General features: G+C 38.0%; 3 protein-coding genes and 1 non-coding gene across 4 annotated transcripts; 1 reads left to right on the forward strand and 3 right to left on the reverse strand.

The window, feature by feature from the left end:
- Nucleotides 1–115: 115 nt before the first annotated feature.
- On the reverse strand, nucleotides 116–1,721 carry LOC113751773 (iron-sulfur assembly protein IscA-like 1, mitochondrial). The gene is made up of 3 exons (XM_027295905.1): nucleotides 1,515–1,721; nucleotides 448–565; nucleotides 116–155 (listed from the first exon to the last, which is right to left on the reverse strand). Exons 1-3 carry the CDS (start codon nucleotides 1,672–1,674, stop codon nucleotides 116–118), a joined length of 318 nt encoding a protein of 105 aa, XP_027151706.1. The 5' UTR covers nucleotides 1,675–1,721.
- Nucleotides 1,722–2,821: 1,100 nt separating this feature from the next.
- TRNAF-GAA lies at nucleotides 2,822–2,894 on the reverse strand. The gene has a single exon. It is a non-coding gene; the product is annotated as a tRNA-Phe (tRNA).
- Nucleotides 2,895–2,993: 99 nt separating this feature from the next.
- LOC113762046 (autophagy-related protein 8i) lies at nucleotides 2,994–4,629 on the forward strand. Its single transcript, XM_027305294.1, has 5 exons — nucleotides 2,994–3,170; nucleotides 3,287–3,342; nucleotides 3,810–3,862; nucleotides 4,024–4,142; nucleotides 4,241–4,629. The coding sequence occupies exons 1-5, from the start codon at nucleotides 3,122–3,124 to the stop codon at nucleotides 4,336–4,338; spliced, it is 375 nt and encodes a 124-aa protein (XP_027161095.1). The 5' UTR covers nucleotides 2,994–3,121; the 3' UTR covers nucleotides 4,339–4,629.
- Nucleotides 4,630–6,400: 1,771 nt separating this feature from the next.
- On the reverse strand, nucleotides 6,401–11,816 carry LOC113778076 (E3 ubiquitin-protein ligase ZNF598). The gene is made up of 7 exons (XM_027323341.1): nucleotides 11,314–11,816; nucleotides 10,602–10,913; nucleotides 9,506–9,714; nucleotides 9,318–9,366; nucleotides 9,132–9,221; nucleotides 8,900–8,962; nucleotides 6,401–8,625 (listed from the first exon to the last, which is right to left on the reverse strand). The coding sequence occupies exons 1-7, from the start codon at nucleotides 11,479–11,481 to the stop codon at nucleotides 6,829–6,831; spliced, it is 2,688 nt and encodes an 895-aa protein (XP_027179142.1). The 5' UTR covers nucleotides 11,482–11,816; the 3' UTR covers nucleotides 6,401–6,828.
- Between the last annotated feature and the right edge of the window lie 4,004 nt (nucleotides 11,817–15,820).

A 15,820-nucleotide genomic window follows, 5' to 3' on the forward strand; every position in this document is an offset into this window, starting at 1 on the left:
GATTTTTGCATACATGCATTCAGGGAATCCATTCTGATTTTTACGTCCCTGAACTAACACTTCTTTTGGTGGCTTCTTCCCTGCTCATGGTCATGAACGATTCTCCACAGCCACACTACCCTTTACAAGTTGGATTGATAAATATGAACTCTGACCTGATCATACCAAACAAAGATGTTTGAGATTTTAGCATGCAGCACAAAAAGGTTAACTGTTCCACTATACATGAGGAAATGAGAAATAACATCACCCCACCATGGAACAAAGTTAACTTCGAGGCTAACCTCTAAATCATAGTCATTATCTGAAGTTGGAGTAGTTCAAAGGAAGATAACATCACATTTCAAGAAACAATGCTACAATGAAAAGTATAGAGCAAAATTTGTGTTATAACTGCAAAGATGCTTCTGAAATTGAGTTAAGCATTAATAGAAAAGAATTTCATACCTCAGTTTGTCATCGACAAAGTCCATCTTGGTTCCTATGACATGCATTAGAGCCTTCGGATCAACCAATATCTTAACTCCCTTGTCCTCAACCAACTCATCAAACTTCTCTTTTTCATCTATACATTTAAGAAATTTGCGCATCAGGCAAATAACTATCAACCAAATTATGGAAACAAAACAAAGGGAATGCCCATTGTCTTCTGGTTACATTGAATCCTACAACATCATTTATTATCTCCAACAGTTATTGCAGTGCACCAACTCTCATCAGGTGGGATTCCTGCAACACAGGCAAATCAATGAAAGAACACAAAGTACATGGATAAACAAAAGTCCAACAATGTCGTTGAACAATCCTTTCCTGTTCATTTTCTTTTTATTTCCAAATTTTGGACAGGGGAATGGCGGTAAAGAAAAATAGTGAAAGTGGTGGGAAATTGGAAAGCGTGAGAAATGAACTGTTGTATGATGAGGACAAAAGACCCTTAACCATCCAAGTTTCTACTCAGATTGTGATTCCAAGCACTCACCTTAAGTTCATCAAATGCACGGAACAATATAATATCTAGCCAAATAACCTAGGGTTGACTAGGATTAAAATTTTCAAGATACAGGCAATTCGAAAATGTCACCAGCCTGAGGAGTCAACAAAAGAATCATCTTCTGGATTTAATCACCGTAAAATAAATTAACCAATAAAAATCTTCATATTCGAACCTTTCAGTTAACGTTTTCACTAAAAGGGCAAAGGATAGAACCAGGCCAAGTAGAGCCCACTAGCAGAAATCCCTCTTGTTGTAAGCTTCAAACAAGAAATACTGATAAAAAAAAACCTTAACCTATCCATTCCAGTCTACTCGGCATAAAGGGAAAAAAGTTTTTGTTTTAAATCTACGACAGATGAAGCCAGAACAAATAACTTTACCAGAGATTTTGGGAGGAAATTTAACAAACTTATCTTAATTGAAGCAAAAAATACATGCGGCAATTGGGGGAAAAAATGTACAATCTAAAAAAGAATTGAAGAGGGGCGGGGAGAGGGGGATTGATTTTGAGAAATGGAACCTGCGTAATTAAGGGTGTAAGATAAGCCGTTGCAACCGCGAGCTTTGACGCCAAGCTTGAGAAATGAGCACTGCTGTTGTTCCAACAGCTGTCGTATTCTGGAAGCGGCGGTTTCGGTTAAGGTGAGAACTTGCTTTCTCAGGGCCGAAGCCGGACCCATCTTCTCCACACCCCTCTCTTTAACGTCCAACAATTTGGACACGACACGATTGACAGTAGCAAGATCATGGCGCCTAAGTTTAGCGCCATTTCACTACAGACCGTTTTCTATATTGGTTGTTAGGACTCCCAATTATGGTTAATTACATTAATTGTGTTTATAACTAGCTTAACTAATAGTTTTCAGATAATCATGAAATATTAGCAAAATGATAAGGGTATTTAAGTCATTTTGGCACCAATGATGTAAGAAATGGGACCTCACCATCTGACAGGAGAGGTTTGTGTAATTTCAGAAACCACAGGGGAGGGGAGTGAAACTGTCAGAAACCTCAGGGGAGGTTTCTGAAATTATCCCTAAAAAAAATTGTCAACACATTTTTTTTTTTTTTTTTGCAAAAATTCTCTCAAAGGTGGTTAAAGGGAAAAAAAATGGCTTTAGAAAAAAGAAAATCCTAGAAATGATGCACGGATAAGAGTGTGACAGAAATTAGCACTTAATGTACCTCATTGAAATGAAACTCAAACAGCTTCAAATTTCAAATAAAAAAAAATATTTGAAGAGCTTAAGAAAATGAAAATTCTAATTAACAAAAACATAGGATGTGAGTGTTTTTCAAATACAATAAAAATTTTTAAAAAGTTCTCTAAAAGGTAATTTAAAAATTAGTTTAAAAGTTTAAAAAATATCTCAAAATATATTCTAGAAACTTTTCTACTCTTAAATATTCCAAAATATTTTCTGAAAATATCTCAAAATTAATCTAAAAACTCTGCTATAACAAATTTTTTTAAAAACACCCCAAAAGCAACTAATCCAAACGGAGCCATAAATTTTACTTTGCGCTTGTAGAATCTAGAGATGGAGATGGAAGGAGAGCAATATAAAAAAGTTGAACCCAATGAATAAAGATACCCTCGATAGGCATAGGATGGGAAAAAGATTACATGGGTTATGACAATAATCCTATGACAAATGGACTATCCAGCTTGATTGAAAATTTTTTATAATGTAATGTTGTAGCACTTTTTTACATGTTAGATAAACATGCGCTGAAAAAATGTGCTCAGGAAATAACCAAAAAAAAAAAAAACCAAATGCGGCGACTATATATTTATTAAGGAAAAATGTGTACAAAATGGTACAATGCGGTGAGCGTGGATCGAACACGCGACCTTCAGATCTTCAGTCTGACGCTCTCCCAACTGAGCTATCCCCGCTGTGTTGATAGAAACGTTCAAATATTATACATTACAAAAGACCGCATTACAAAATCCACAGCACATGCGAGCAATTAATAGGGATTGGCGGTGGTTGCTTCCGGAGGCATCCTAAGGTTGCTCGGGCTTGCCTGCTCTGGGAAGGGTTTGCGAGTTTGCACTTTGCAGGTAGAGAGGTCAAGGGAATTGTGTTTGTGTGGGAGACCATCATCATCATCATCATCCAGATGGGGAAAGGCGGCACGAGTATCTCCTTCAAAGACCAATTCACTTTTGGTCCGATACCTAGTACCTGCCCTTTTCCAAAAAAAATAATTATTATTATTTTCAAAATTTTTTTGGGTGGTTTTGATGTTGATTGTTTATTTGCTTGATTGGTGCTAATTTGACAGAGGAAAGGTGCGCAGAATCGCAAGAGATGATCGCTAAGTATCCCGACCGACTACCTGTATGCAATCGTCGTTGTGCCCATGATGCCCTGCTTGTGTTGTAGTAGTAGTAGTAGTATTACTCTTTCTGTTGTGTTTTTTGATGTTCTTGTCATTCATTTCTTTCCTTTTAATGCTCTTAATCTGATGATCTTTCTATTTATTTATTTATGCTGTATATGCGTACCACATGCTGCCTTTTGCGTCCTGTCAATGCTTGTGATGCAAACCAGTGAAGCCTTGGGCCTTTTTGACATTCCTAACCTGGAAATGCTTTTAATCCTCAAATATGACAGTAACAAGTGCTATCTAAGTTACAATTGTATTTTCGCGCAAGCTTTATGTCAATTTCTTCCTTTGTTGAACCCTCCCCTCTGTAGTTCCCTTCCTGTTCCTGCTCAATTGATTCAATGCTGCATTTTAACTGTGTCTAGCATCACTTTTCCTGTTCTAACATCTTTTACATTTTGATTTTATGGTTATCAAGGTGGTCGTGGAAAAGTATCTCAAAACTGATCTTCCCGACATGGAGAAGAAGAAGTAAGTTGTTTCACTTGTTTCTTAACACTTCTTTCGCTTCCTCTTGAATGTTCGTTCGTTTTTCCCCTCCATCAAGTCACCAACACATTCCTATTTCCTAGAGACTATGAAACATGTTTGTTGGACAACTGAGCTTTGATCTCTTTTCCCTTCATCAACAGATTCCTAGTGCCTAGAGACATGTCTGTGGGACAGTTCATTCACGTCCTTAGCGGGAGGCTCCATTTGGCTCCCGGGAAAGCTCTCTTTGTATTTGTCGAGAACACCTTGCCTCAAACATGTAAAGACCTGGTTACATCTTTTTTGCTCCTTTCTTGCTTGTTTAAGTTTTGTTTGCGTTCCTAATGAGGTGCTGCCGTAATCGGCTGTCATCTGCAGCAAGTTTGATGCAGTTTGTTTATGAATCGTACAAGGATGAAGATGGATTTGTTTATATGTGCTACAGCAGTGAGAAAACCTTTGGTTGTGACTTGTGAGTGCAGGCAAGGCAAGTGACCCTCTATAACTTGCTCGGACTCTGGATTGCCAATTGCAGTAAATCGCTTGTTTGTGTCAAATTGCTGGTGTCTATTGTGGTGTGAAGTGTCTAGAAGTTGGACGTTGTACATTTGTAGTACATTTGTATGTGGTAACACTAAGGAATATATTTCTGTTATCTTCCTCCTGAGGGATGAACTTAGGTAATTAAAACATGTAGTATCTGTGTGTGTGTGTGTATATATATACGTATGTATGTATGTAGACACACATGACTGACTGTTGATTTAGCTTGCGTGTTATGATATGCACGTACTGACATCCCAAAAACATGGTTTACATTTTAATTTCTCATGTATAGTGGAAGATTAGCAATTAAAACAAGCCTAAACTGCAAAGTGAGTATATAAAAAGTGGAATAGACCTTGACATCTACATTAAGCCTGAACATCAACTGTGTCATGAACGACGTGGTAACCTTCGTAACTTGCTAAAGCAGAGGGGCGGTAGTTCTGAAACAGCACCATTTTTTTTTGGGCCCCAAATGCTCAAATAGAATTACCCTAGAGAAAACAGAACTACCCAGCATTACCAGTAGAGCTGTCAATTATACCTAAAATCCAACAATCCACCGAACTCACCCACTAATTTGAGAGGTTGGATTGGGTAAGTTGGGTTTTGGGTTAATTTTGCGTTGGGTAATAAAAATTCAAAAATATTTTGGACGGTTTGGGTATTTATTATCCAACTTAAATTAAAAAAAAAACAAAAAAACAAGTTAATTTAAAGCGGTACTCGATCTGCCCCGTTGAGGAATTGTAATTTGGAGTGGTTCAGAGGATGAGCCCATTGAAACATGATGTGACATAGGTTTTTTTTATTTTTTTTACTATGTGACGTAGCTTCAATTGCTTGGTTCTGAGCAAAATGCTGAGCTTCTTTATTTATTTGTTTCTACATTATTGTTTTCCATTTTGGCCAAAAACTTGTTTAACTTTCCAATATGCTCCGCTAATGACAAATATTTAAGATGATGAGTCCACTTAAAATACAAGGCTCTGTTTCGATTGCTGAGGTTGTTCGAGTCCTGGCATGGATGAATAGGAGCTTTGATTATATTAATTAGTAGGATTTCATTAGCCAAACATTGATTTTTGTGGTTAGTAATTACTATTCCTCAACTAGGATCATATAATTAAAAATCCGCGTTATCCGACCTGTCCCACACATATATATTTTTTTTATTTTTATACACATGCTATAAAATAATAATTTAGAGTTAAATAAGTAATTTCGTTGAACAAATTACATTACAAATATGAGAGACTATAGTTTATTTACAAGATTCATTTATGGCTCAAAATTTCAGTTTATAACTTTCTTTAAAATGTGATTGGGTCCAAATAGTTTAAACAGTTAGTATGTGTGTGTATTTGTGAGAGCATATTAGTGTGTATTTTAGTGTGTTTGTATGTGTAAAAATAATATATTTCAAAAGAACTCAAAAAGTGAGTGTGTGCTTGCATCTGTAAGTGTTTTAGTGTGTGAAAATATATTTATGTGTGTGAATTTTTTTTTTTTGTATATAAAAATATATTTGAGAGAGTTTATGTATCAAAATCTATTGTTTAATATATTGGGTCATATTTGAATCATGGGTTTGAAAAAATCCAATATGATCCAACCCAAGATTAACCCAATCTAAAGTTGGACGGGTTAGGTGTAACTTATTTATTTAAATGAAAATCCAACATTAATCCGTCCAAAATTCACCCAACCTGCTCTTGTCAGGCATAATTACCAGTTTGCAGACTCGGGGATTGATAACTGCAAACTCGGGGATCGATAACTTGGGTGCTGTTGCTCGTAACGCTAAGTTTGTTTGTTACCCAAGCAAACTAACGTCACTCAAGCACGTGCGCACACAAAAACATCTTTGCATGTCTGTTTGCAGTGTCACAATCGTTTTTCCAGAGATACAACTTTCACACGACATAGCAGATCCTACAACTGAATCTAAGCCAGAACCATATACCAAGGAATACGCATTGAATGCTGAGATTGCGCGCGCAACAAGTAAGCTACCCAAATTCATTTCACAAAAAGAAAATCTTTAAAATGAGGTTCCAATTTGCCTATACAATTCAGAAAATCACCATGTTTGTTACTTGCCAAATACACTTCAGCTGCACCCCACTACAAGGTTTGAGGCAAAATTGCAAGCAACTGAGAACATGATACACTCTCTCCTGGAACTTAAAAAGGGGCAAGAAAATGTACCTATAATAACCCAAACATGCAAAATCTGATTGAAGAACTCACTCGCTCCCCAAAAAAAACTGTTACCATGTATCATTGAAATGCTGCATAAAATGCCCTAGATATCTGTATAGAATCCCAGCACATATCATATCAAAAGGAAATTAATCATAGATTCAGTTCTCCACAACTAAATTTCAACTGAATCATCAGCAGCTACCTCCTTTTCATTATTTCTTCGGCTGTCTTGAAGTCATTGTAAAAAGCTTCTGTCCACCACCGTCACGCCAAACACCCCGACCAGGCACACCTTCAGTAAAATGATTTTGCCCTCCTGAAGCAGCCTCAGACAAATCTGGATCTGGATCTTGATCAGAATTTGGATTTTTAAGGTCCAAAATTGCTGCTGCAGAGCCATCGCCTAAGCGGATCCTGTGGAACTTTGATGTTTTCTTCCGTTGTTTACTTCTTCCATCTTTTTCCACTTTTTTTTGAATAGATCCAGACAAGTCAGTTTGGCCCTTGAGAATAGCAGATTCACCAGTTGAAGATAGTTGTCCTTGAGATTCATCAACTGCTATTTTTGATTTTCCCTTGGCAGCTCGATAACCATCCTTTGATAACACTTCAACTTCTTCTGAAGGCTTGTAGCTTGACTGAAGTTCCCGTACTGTACTGATGATGCTGTCAGCTAAATTATCCTTTGCAGTATTATTTCCAGCATCGACAGCCTTATCTTTTCCTTTCTTTGAACGATTAACGTCTTTGGGATGGAAGGCACTTCTTCTGTTCTCTTTTGTGGAATCACTTACCATATTAGTATTGTATGTCTCAATCAACTCTTTCTGCTTGCGAGTATCTGGACAGAGTTGAGCCAACTCAACAAGAAGATGTGACAAGCCAAACTGCTCCACATATACAAGATATGTCTCTCCATCTATTAAGCCTTGACGATATTCTGCAGATAAGTCTTTGAAAGCAGAGAATTTGTCCTGATTGAAGTCCAAAGCAACGCGTATCCTTTCCACTAAAGATTTGTTTGCACTATGAATATCTTCTACATTGGTGATGACTTGGCTACCAGTGGGCAACTTCCCTACCTGCGTGGCCGAAACTGGAGGAAAATCAGTAGCTAGAGAGTCAAAAGCTCCACTATGAACAAGGTTTGGTGCTGACGCTGAATAACTAATTTTACCGGAGCTGCCCCTATTCTTTGATGAATATGTGTCACTAGCCATTGGAGGTCGAGCCATAAGAGAGCTTGAATAGGTAGATAATGAAGGTCCATTTTCTGTGGCTGGCTTACTTTGGCCTATGGAAGATGATGATCCAGAGGAATTATTTAATGTAGGCCAAACTTGCTGAGCTGGTGATTGCGAATAAGAATGAGAATATGATGAATCATGACTGGATGCAGGTCGTGCCTGAACAGGATTAGAAGAGCTGGACAATGCACGACCATCATCTGCAGCCAGCTTATTAAGGCCAGAACTAGAGGCTAACCCAGGTGCAGTATTTGGAGTAAGCTGTGGAGAAACTGCTGCTGATACAGGTTTACTCCGTGCCATTGGCCAAGCTGGTGATGACCTTGGAAAGCTTGGTTTTGTTAAGTTCTTAACCCGTAGATGGGCTGCCATACTTTTCTTCACTGAAGCATCTTGTTGCGACTTCAGCTGACTGCTACCAGGAGCCATGGGAAGGGGAGGAAATGAAGACTCTTCAAGTGGTGCATTCCCAGAGTTCTGCGACAAGGCCTCACGATATCGTGAAGATTGCTCAGAATCTGTCGTAGCTAATGATTCTAGAGGTGAAATAAGTGGATCAACATCACTTATTTCTCCTGAAGCAGATGCCCTCCCGCTGGACGATGTAGCATTTGGAATTCTGCCATCCAAATTAGATGCTTCGAGACTGGCTTGGATGGCCAAAGAGAGGTCAGTTTCAGAAGTATCACGCCGAAATGTACGCCCCCTTCCACGACGATTCTCCTGTTCATTACTCCGTCGATATCGAAAACTAGTTGGCAACTGCATGACAGATCAGTATTGCACAGTCAAAAGACAAAGTAATAAATAAAGATGCAAATGACTGAATTTATAACAGAATAGCTGTAAAAACATCAATGTGGTAACAGTATATGCTGATTGCCAAACACCATCAAACAAACAAGAAGAAAAAAGTGCTTTATTATACATGTCTCACACCTCTTTTTCATTCTCTATGTCCATTTTTCTTCCTACCCGAACCTCCAGTGCTGTGAACAAAACATGTTACTAAAAAGTCATGATTACAGAAATATACCTGAAGTGCAGCATTACGCTTGGAACGAGACATACGTCCTCCATGCTCTAATGTGTTGTGCCTCTGGAGTTGGAACAAGATAGAGATAAAGATTGAGGACCAAATGCAAAACTCTTAGCAACCTCGCACTACTTGAAAAGCATGTGAGACAGCTGAGTGCTCATGTGTATTTGTGCTAGTGTATTTACAAACAAGTACACTTCACATTCTTGTCTGTGTTTAAAAATCTGACCTTCAGTTCAGCTTCAGATTGAAAGACAATAAATTTTTTAGCAAGGCAGGCTTCATCCTCACACAAGAAATGATCCCGACGGAAATGGATCTGTTAAAGAAAAGAAAGAAACATTAATTTACAATCTAGACTCAAAAAAAATCTGGACATACCAAAGAGTCCATGAGCAAATACAAATTCTCTAACCTCCAAATCATCGTAATTCTTGTAGTATTCATATTGTCCAGGATGCTGCCTGTGTAGATCAGGGCAATTATTACCCAACTAATCATGTGATTGTGATTCTCCTTGTGAGGGGAAGGGGGCAAGGGAGAAGGGAGCGGGAGAGGGAGAGGGAGAGGGAGAGGGAGAGAGAGGGAGAAGGTAATGATTACCTTTGACAAATATGACAGGTATAGTGTTCAGTAGACATGTGTGAATACAACTCATTATCTCCATAGAACGGAGTTCGACAGAATTCACACATTGGATGCCCCATGAATCCACCTCTTTCACTTTCACTTCCATCCACCTCAGAATCACCAGTGCTTATATGCTGATCCAGTTGTGCTCTAGTATATAGTTTTTGCTCACAAATAAACACCTGCCATAATAACAAAGAAGCTAATATAAGTATCATCATGTTATTAACAGATATTTTGGAGCAATGTGGGTCCCAACTACTTAAAAAAATGTTTCAACAGGTTTTATGCAAATGATTCTAACATTAATGCAATCCACCTGATATAGATCCACACGTATTACAAAAGAAGAATCATCCTAGACTTTCATTAGGAACCTTCTTGTATAGACAAGGAAGCAAATTTTTGGGTACTGATAAATGAACAGACAGAAGGGCAACCCTTCCATAGACCGAAGATCAAACTTAGGTGCTCATCCATCGGATCACTGTCCTAGCTCTTGAATTTTTATCAGGAAGCAACCAAAACCAGAAAAGCTCAAGTTATTGGCATTTTTTGACTTGGCAAGTTGCAATCAAAGCTTTTCATCTGTTATGTTTGTGCATTAACTACTAACAGCAATTGATTGACTCACATGTTAAAAAAAAAAAAAAAGAATTAAGGCTTCCATGAGTGGTATATGCATCTACATACATACCAAGGAGATCAGTCTGTGGAGAGGTAAATGAGATTATGTATTAGATTCCACGTACCAGATCCGTGGTTTCCTTATAATATACTATACAACTGCATCCACAATCAGACAAGTAGTGGCAAAATGCAATCACAGAATTAGGATAACTGAAGCAGTTAAATCAGTTAGCTAAGATGAGGCAGAACATTAACTTAACATCAAGCTGGATGAAAGTGTCCAGCATTTCAGAGGAAGGTCCAATATTCAACTCTAAATCGGCTGACTATTGTTGCAAAATCTAGACCTAAATGTCCCATTACACAGGTAATTCAAGCGGGAAGTATGCAACAGGGAACATAAAATAAATTAGACAAAAAAAAGGAGTGATGGACCTACCTTCCTTCCTTCTAAACACAAGCTGCACATAACCAACCTATGCTGGTGAAACAGATGGCCCTTAAGCTGTTCAATACTCCGAAATCTAGGCCTTCTCCTGGATGCGTCATTGTTGGGCAACTCGTCCAACATTTTGGCATCACAGACGCTGCAAGAAAGCCTGCACATGGCCTTGATCATCTTATAGTGGTCCACATCATCGAAGAAAGCCTGGGTGTCCTCGTGGTACCAAAAGGAGCCAAGTCGACCCTCCTTCGGTTCAGAAGGAAAGGCTGAAAAGTCGCTGATCATCCGAGTATAATCTCCCAAAGCCTGGGAAGGGGGGAAGATGGGGAGGAGAAGGTTGTAAGTAAGAAGGGGCGGGCAGCGAGAATGAGGGAGGTGTGGGTTGGTAAGGGAAGGGAAAGGAGTGAGGGTATAATTTAGGAACCTACCAGTGTGTATTCTGAGATTGCTGGCAATTAGCAGTTAGAGAAAAGAAGGAGAAACATTACTGATTCAGTAAAGGACCGGTTCAATTTTCTTTTATTTATATTAATTCAAGAAATAAGCAACAAAAAATGGGGAGGGTCCAGAAACCCCGAAGAAAACTGTGAGTATAATAAAATCTAATGTAATTAGGGATGAGAATAAAGTAGACGGCGGGCCAAAAATGATGCAGCATAGTATGTATTTGAACTTTCCCAGTGTAAACTGAAAGAAGAAGGCAGACCTTGGTGACGAAGATGAAATCGGAGGTGGTCTTGCAAATACAGCAGCGGCGATCGTGGCAGATGAAGCGCAGGCGAACAACGCAGGTCGAGCACACATCCTTGTGTCCGCATGCTCCGTAGGCCACCCATTCCAGGCTCTCGGCGCACACTGCACAGCTGTCGTCCATCCTTCTTATATCTCAATAATACACTAGTATCTATTCGTTGCTCTTAATCCTCCCTCTCTTCTTCTCTTCTCTTCTCTTCTCTTTTGCGCTCTTGCGAAAGCGGAGAGGGAAGGAAAGCGAGAGGGGGAGACCGTGGATTTGGGGTCTGGAATCTCACACCGATCACGAGGATTGTCCTAAAGACTACTAGTATTATTATTCTGGAACAAAGAAAGAAGATTGACTTTTAGGGTTTCTCCGTATTCCCCCCCTATTAGATCATGAAATTATACACAGCTATCTATCTGTACGAGGTCGGTGAGTAGAACTCGAGAAGAAGAACCTGCCTGCCTCCCTCCCTCCCTCCCCTTAATTGCCTAATTCCCTCCTGCTGGCTGCTGGTGTCTTGACCATATTTTTTTTTCCTCTTTTTTTTTTTTTTGTTTTGCCCAATTCGTGCAAAGACTACTTTCTTTTTTCTTTTCCGAAGGAGCAAAGACACACTTACCATCGCGTATCCTCAAATAACAATTAGTAGTATTATAACTAGTTGGAATGGCATACACACTTGCTCCTCATTATTGTTATTCTTATTCTTCTTATATTATATCTTATCTTTCTTAAGCGGATAAAGGGTCACGTATAATTCCTCTCTATTGTGTAATTCATAATCGTGCAAAATACCAATAGTGCCCTCATTTAAAATATCACTCAATTCCGACGCAAAGAGCAGGAGGAGTTGAGGCTGATTTCAATTTTATAGAGAGCGAGAGGGGGAAGGAGTTGAGGAGTTGAGGCTGATTTCAATTTCCGAAGCTCTAATTTTGTATTATATCATCGTATAATCTGCCGCAGCAGTATAATTTTGTTGTCTTCCACACACATCTGATTTCAATTCTACAAGGTTGAGATATCTCAAGCGCCGACGGAAGGCAGTAATGAATCGAGTGAAGATGGTGACGAGACAATCTCCAAATCTGAAAAATTAGTAGTTTTTTTTTTTTTTTTCCAAACGATAAAAGATTTCATTACTTGAAAACAGAAAATCCCAAGTTTGGAGCAAAGGCCCCTACATCCTTTTTGGCTATACTAATTAGCCAACTTGGAAAAGACTCCTTCCAAGCAATCTCAGAAACTAACTTTAAGGCAAACTTGCAATCTCAGAAACTAACTTTAAGGCAAACTTTGCCAACTGATGATGGGATACATTATTATTATTCCCTTCTCTTTTGACAAACGAAACGAGAATAGGCAAGAACTAAAGTCCTTGCTAAGTGCAATAATATCAAAAAGGACAGCACCTCTGCTAAATGGTTCCGTCTCTGATCTGATCCACGATTCTCTTGCAATCAGTCTGAATAATAATAATTCTTCTTGGCCAAAACTAGATGCCTTGTTTGGATTGCGATTTTCCGTCGAAAAATTACGTCGTTTTCCGTTATCACATTTCCCTAATACCTTTTTTCCTCACATACATCAAATAGCTACAGTAATTTTTCCATGAAAAATCATGGAAAATGCAATCCAAACACAACCTCGAGCTTTCCGGATTGCTCTTGCCTCCTCAACAATTGGAACACCCCTCATGTCTTCACACCCAGCCCAAGCTCCTCTTAACTTCCCTTCCATGCATCTACCCTCAACTCCCCAACTGGCTTTTGCACCAATTTGTTTGATAGCTGCATCAGTATTTAAGCATATAACATTTTCTGGACCCATCCTTTTTCAACTCCCCTACCCCTTTCTTCATCCTCAATCTTCACTGTGGAAACATTCTGGAATTCTAGTCATTCCTGAACAGCCTTATTAATTGTCATGCCTGGACATCTCCCCTCCCTATTAAATTGAATGAAATTCCTGGACTTCCAAATCTGCCAAAGCATATTAATGGTTAGCTCAATCAATGTGTTCCCTCCCCTCCTTTCTAGCCTGTGCTTCCATCAGACTGCCCCGCCAATGCCAGAAGTTATATCTATATTCATTCAGCCCCTCTCAACTAATTGGAGCAGCCTTCCAAATCAGTTCCGCATGCTTACGGAAAAAGAACATATGCTCAAGAGTTTCTGTCCCTTCTCCACAGCAGCAACACCTATCATTTCCTTGTCCAATCTTTCTCCTAATTGTTTCATTCACTGGCAAGATATTCTCTGAAGACATTTCCACACAAAGTAAGTGTTTCAGCTTGTGTTTTACGTTCAAGCCCCATAACAATTTCCACACCCCTGACTTAACTTCATTCCTACTACTACTCCCTTGTTGCTGGCATTCCCCCCCTTTTTTTCCTCTGCAACTCTTTAGCCACCACATAGCTAGCCTTCACAATGTACACCCCTGATTTAGAAAAAACTCCATATTAGCCTGTCCTTACCACCACACTTACTAATTGGAATATCAATTATTTTTTGACAATCCTCCTTTAATCTTTACTTTGGAATATCAATTACTTTTTGAGATTCCATCACTTTAATCTTTACTTTGTTTTCACGGCAACATTGCTTATATTGGAACCTCAGGCCCCTCAATCAACCACCAAAGTTTTGAGAGTTCGATTTCTTATCTGGATACTGTCTCTTCATTCCCAGATCTAATTTTTAGATAAAAAAATTCACCACAAAGTACTTTAACTAGACATGGAGGGGAAATATGGAGAGAAAAAATTGAATGTACCTGCTTCACAGCCAATTTTCAGATAAAATCCAAAAAAGTTCCTAAAGTACAAAGGGGTTATATGAGGGTTTTTTTAGGTAATGGGGGAATATCACAAGTACGTTTTCATATTTTACTCTTCTTAAAAGCATAATGAAAGAACTATAGGTGTCTATTTTCCTCTACTCCTCTTTAAGTCATACTATAATCTAATGGCATACTTTATGTTTCTATACTAAGTCAATCAAGTTATTTCTTACCCCTCTGCCCAAAGCAAACAAAAAAAAAAAACAAATTTATGATAAAAAGGCAAAAAAAAAAAAGATGATTATGTTAGGATTTAAGTTGATAATCCTTTTCTGTCATCGAGAATAGAGATGATAACTGCTAAGTGATTATACTACATATGTGCTATATTCATTAAGATTTAGGCTCTGCTTGAGAGATCAGTTTTTATTATACAAATTTTTAAACAATTTTGTCTATAGCAACATCTAAAAGTACCCAAAATTTAAAGTGCACCCAAAAACATGCACTTATTTTTCACTTCTACCTCCACTCTACCATTTCACCTACTATCTCGTAGCAGCTATTACCTCTCCTTTTTTTTTTTTCTCTCCTCTCATCTTTCCTCTTTTTCTTCTTTCTCCTTCCCTCATCATCTTCTTATTTCTTCTCCTTCTTTCCTACCATCACCCCTTTTCTCCTCTTTTTTTTTTTCCCTTCCATTCTCTCATCCGCCCACTTCTCCTCCCTCCCCCACGACCTTTGCTCTCTTCTCCTGCTTTAATCTAAACTAGATTTGGTCAAGATCGGGCCATGAGAAAAGAGCGGGAGTCACAGGAATGAGGGAGGAAAGAAAGGAGGACAAAAAGAGTGAAAATGAAGTAAGAAAGTAAAAAATGAAAAAATAATATTAGTCACTGTTTTTTTTTTTTTTTTTTTTGTGAAAACTAAACTAAAAATGGAATCTGCGTGAAAATTTGTATACTTTTAGTAAATTTTGGTGAAAGGAGGAGGTGGCAGCCAATGATAGTCGGCATAGTACCATCAACAGAAACTCTATAGCTATTGCTATATAAGCAAAGAAGAAGAAGAGAAGAGGAAAGAATGATGGGAAAAAAGAAAAAGAAAAGGAAAAAGAAAAGAAAGTTTTTCAAATTTTCTAAACCTAAATACACAAAAAGTATTTCTATAAATTCTTCTGTATGTTACAGTAAAATTTTATACACATACTCCGCAAAATACACATTCCAAATGAACCTAATTCTACAAAAAATTGTGCTATAAAAAATAATTAGCCTATTGTATCTCGATTTTACTGCTTAATTAGTTATATTGGCAAAATATTTTGTATTTTTCATAAATTGATCATACTAGCAATTATTATGGTTCAACTAGCTTTTATACTACAAATGTGAGTGTACTGTAAAAAAGGTTGTTTTACAATACTAAATCTCAAGATTTTGATACCGTTCATTGAAAAAAGTATTTCAATAATTGAGAAGTTGTTCATTTCTCATTTTGGCAATATAATCTTTTTATACTCATGAAATTATTCATCGTTTTTGCACTAGAAATCTTTTTTCACTAATTGTTGTGCGAAAAGGATGTATACAGTGATCAAGAAAATATTTAGCACTGTCGAATAGCAAACATGCACTATAATTCTACAAAAACTGCTCTACAGCAAATAAGTGAATTTTTGTTTCTC

The sequence above is a fragment of the Coffea eugenioides genome, chromosome 1 (genome assembly GCF_003713205.1).
Source record: "Coffea eugenioides isolate CCC68of chromosome 1, Ceug_1.0, whole genome shotgun sequence".
NCBI lineage: Eukaryota > Viridiplantae > Streptophyta > Magnoliopsida > Gentianales > Rubiaceae > Coffea > Coffea eugenioides.

Coding starts and splice junctions, on each gene's coding strand:
- LOC113762046 (XM_027305294.1), top strand. CDS start 3,122: ATGGGGAAAGGCGGCACGAGTATCTCCTTCAAAGACCAATTCACTTTT. Junction 3,863..4,023: donor CCCGACATGGAGAAGAAGAA/GTAAGTTGTTTC, acceptor CTTCATCAACAG/ATTCCTAGTGCCTAGAGACA. Junction 4,143..4,240: donor GAACACCTTGCCTCAAACAT/GTAAAGACCTGG, acceptor TGTCATCTGCAG/CAAGTTTGATGCAGTTTGTT.
- LOC113778076 (XM_027323341.1), bottom strand. CDS start 11,481: ATGGACGACAGCTGTGCAGTGTGCGCCGAGAGCCTGGAATGGGTGGCC. Junction 8,963..9,131: donor AATCTGAAGCTGAACTGAAG/GTCAGATTTTTA, acceptor TTCCAACTCCAG/AGGCACAACACATTAGAGCA. Junction 8,626..8,899: donor AGCGTAATGCTGCACTTCAG/GTATATTTCTGT, acceptor TCTGTCATGCAG/TTGCCAACTAGTTTTCGATA.
- LOC113751773 (XM_027295905.1), bottom strand. CDS start 1,674: ATGGGTCCGGCTTCGGCCCTGAGAAAGCAAGTTCTCACCTTAACCGAA. Junction 566..1,514: donor TTACACCCTTAATTACGCAG/GTTCCATTTCTC, acceptor TTAAATGTATAG/ATGAAAAAGAGAAGTTTGAT. Junction 156..447: donor TTTGTCGATGACAAACTGAG/GTATGAAATTCT, acceptor TGGTATGATCAG/GTCAGAGTTCATATTTATCA.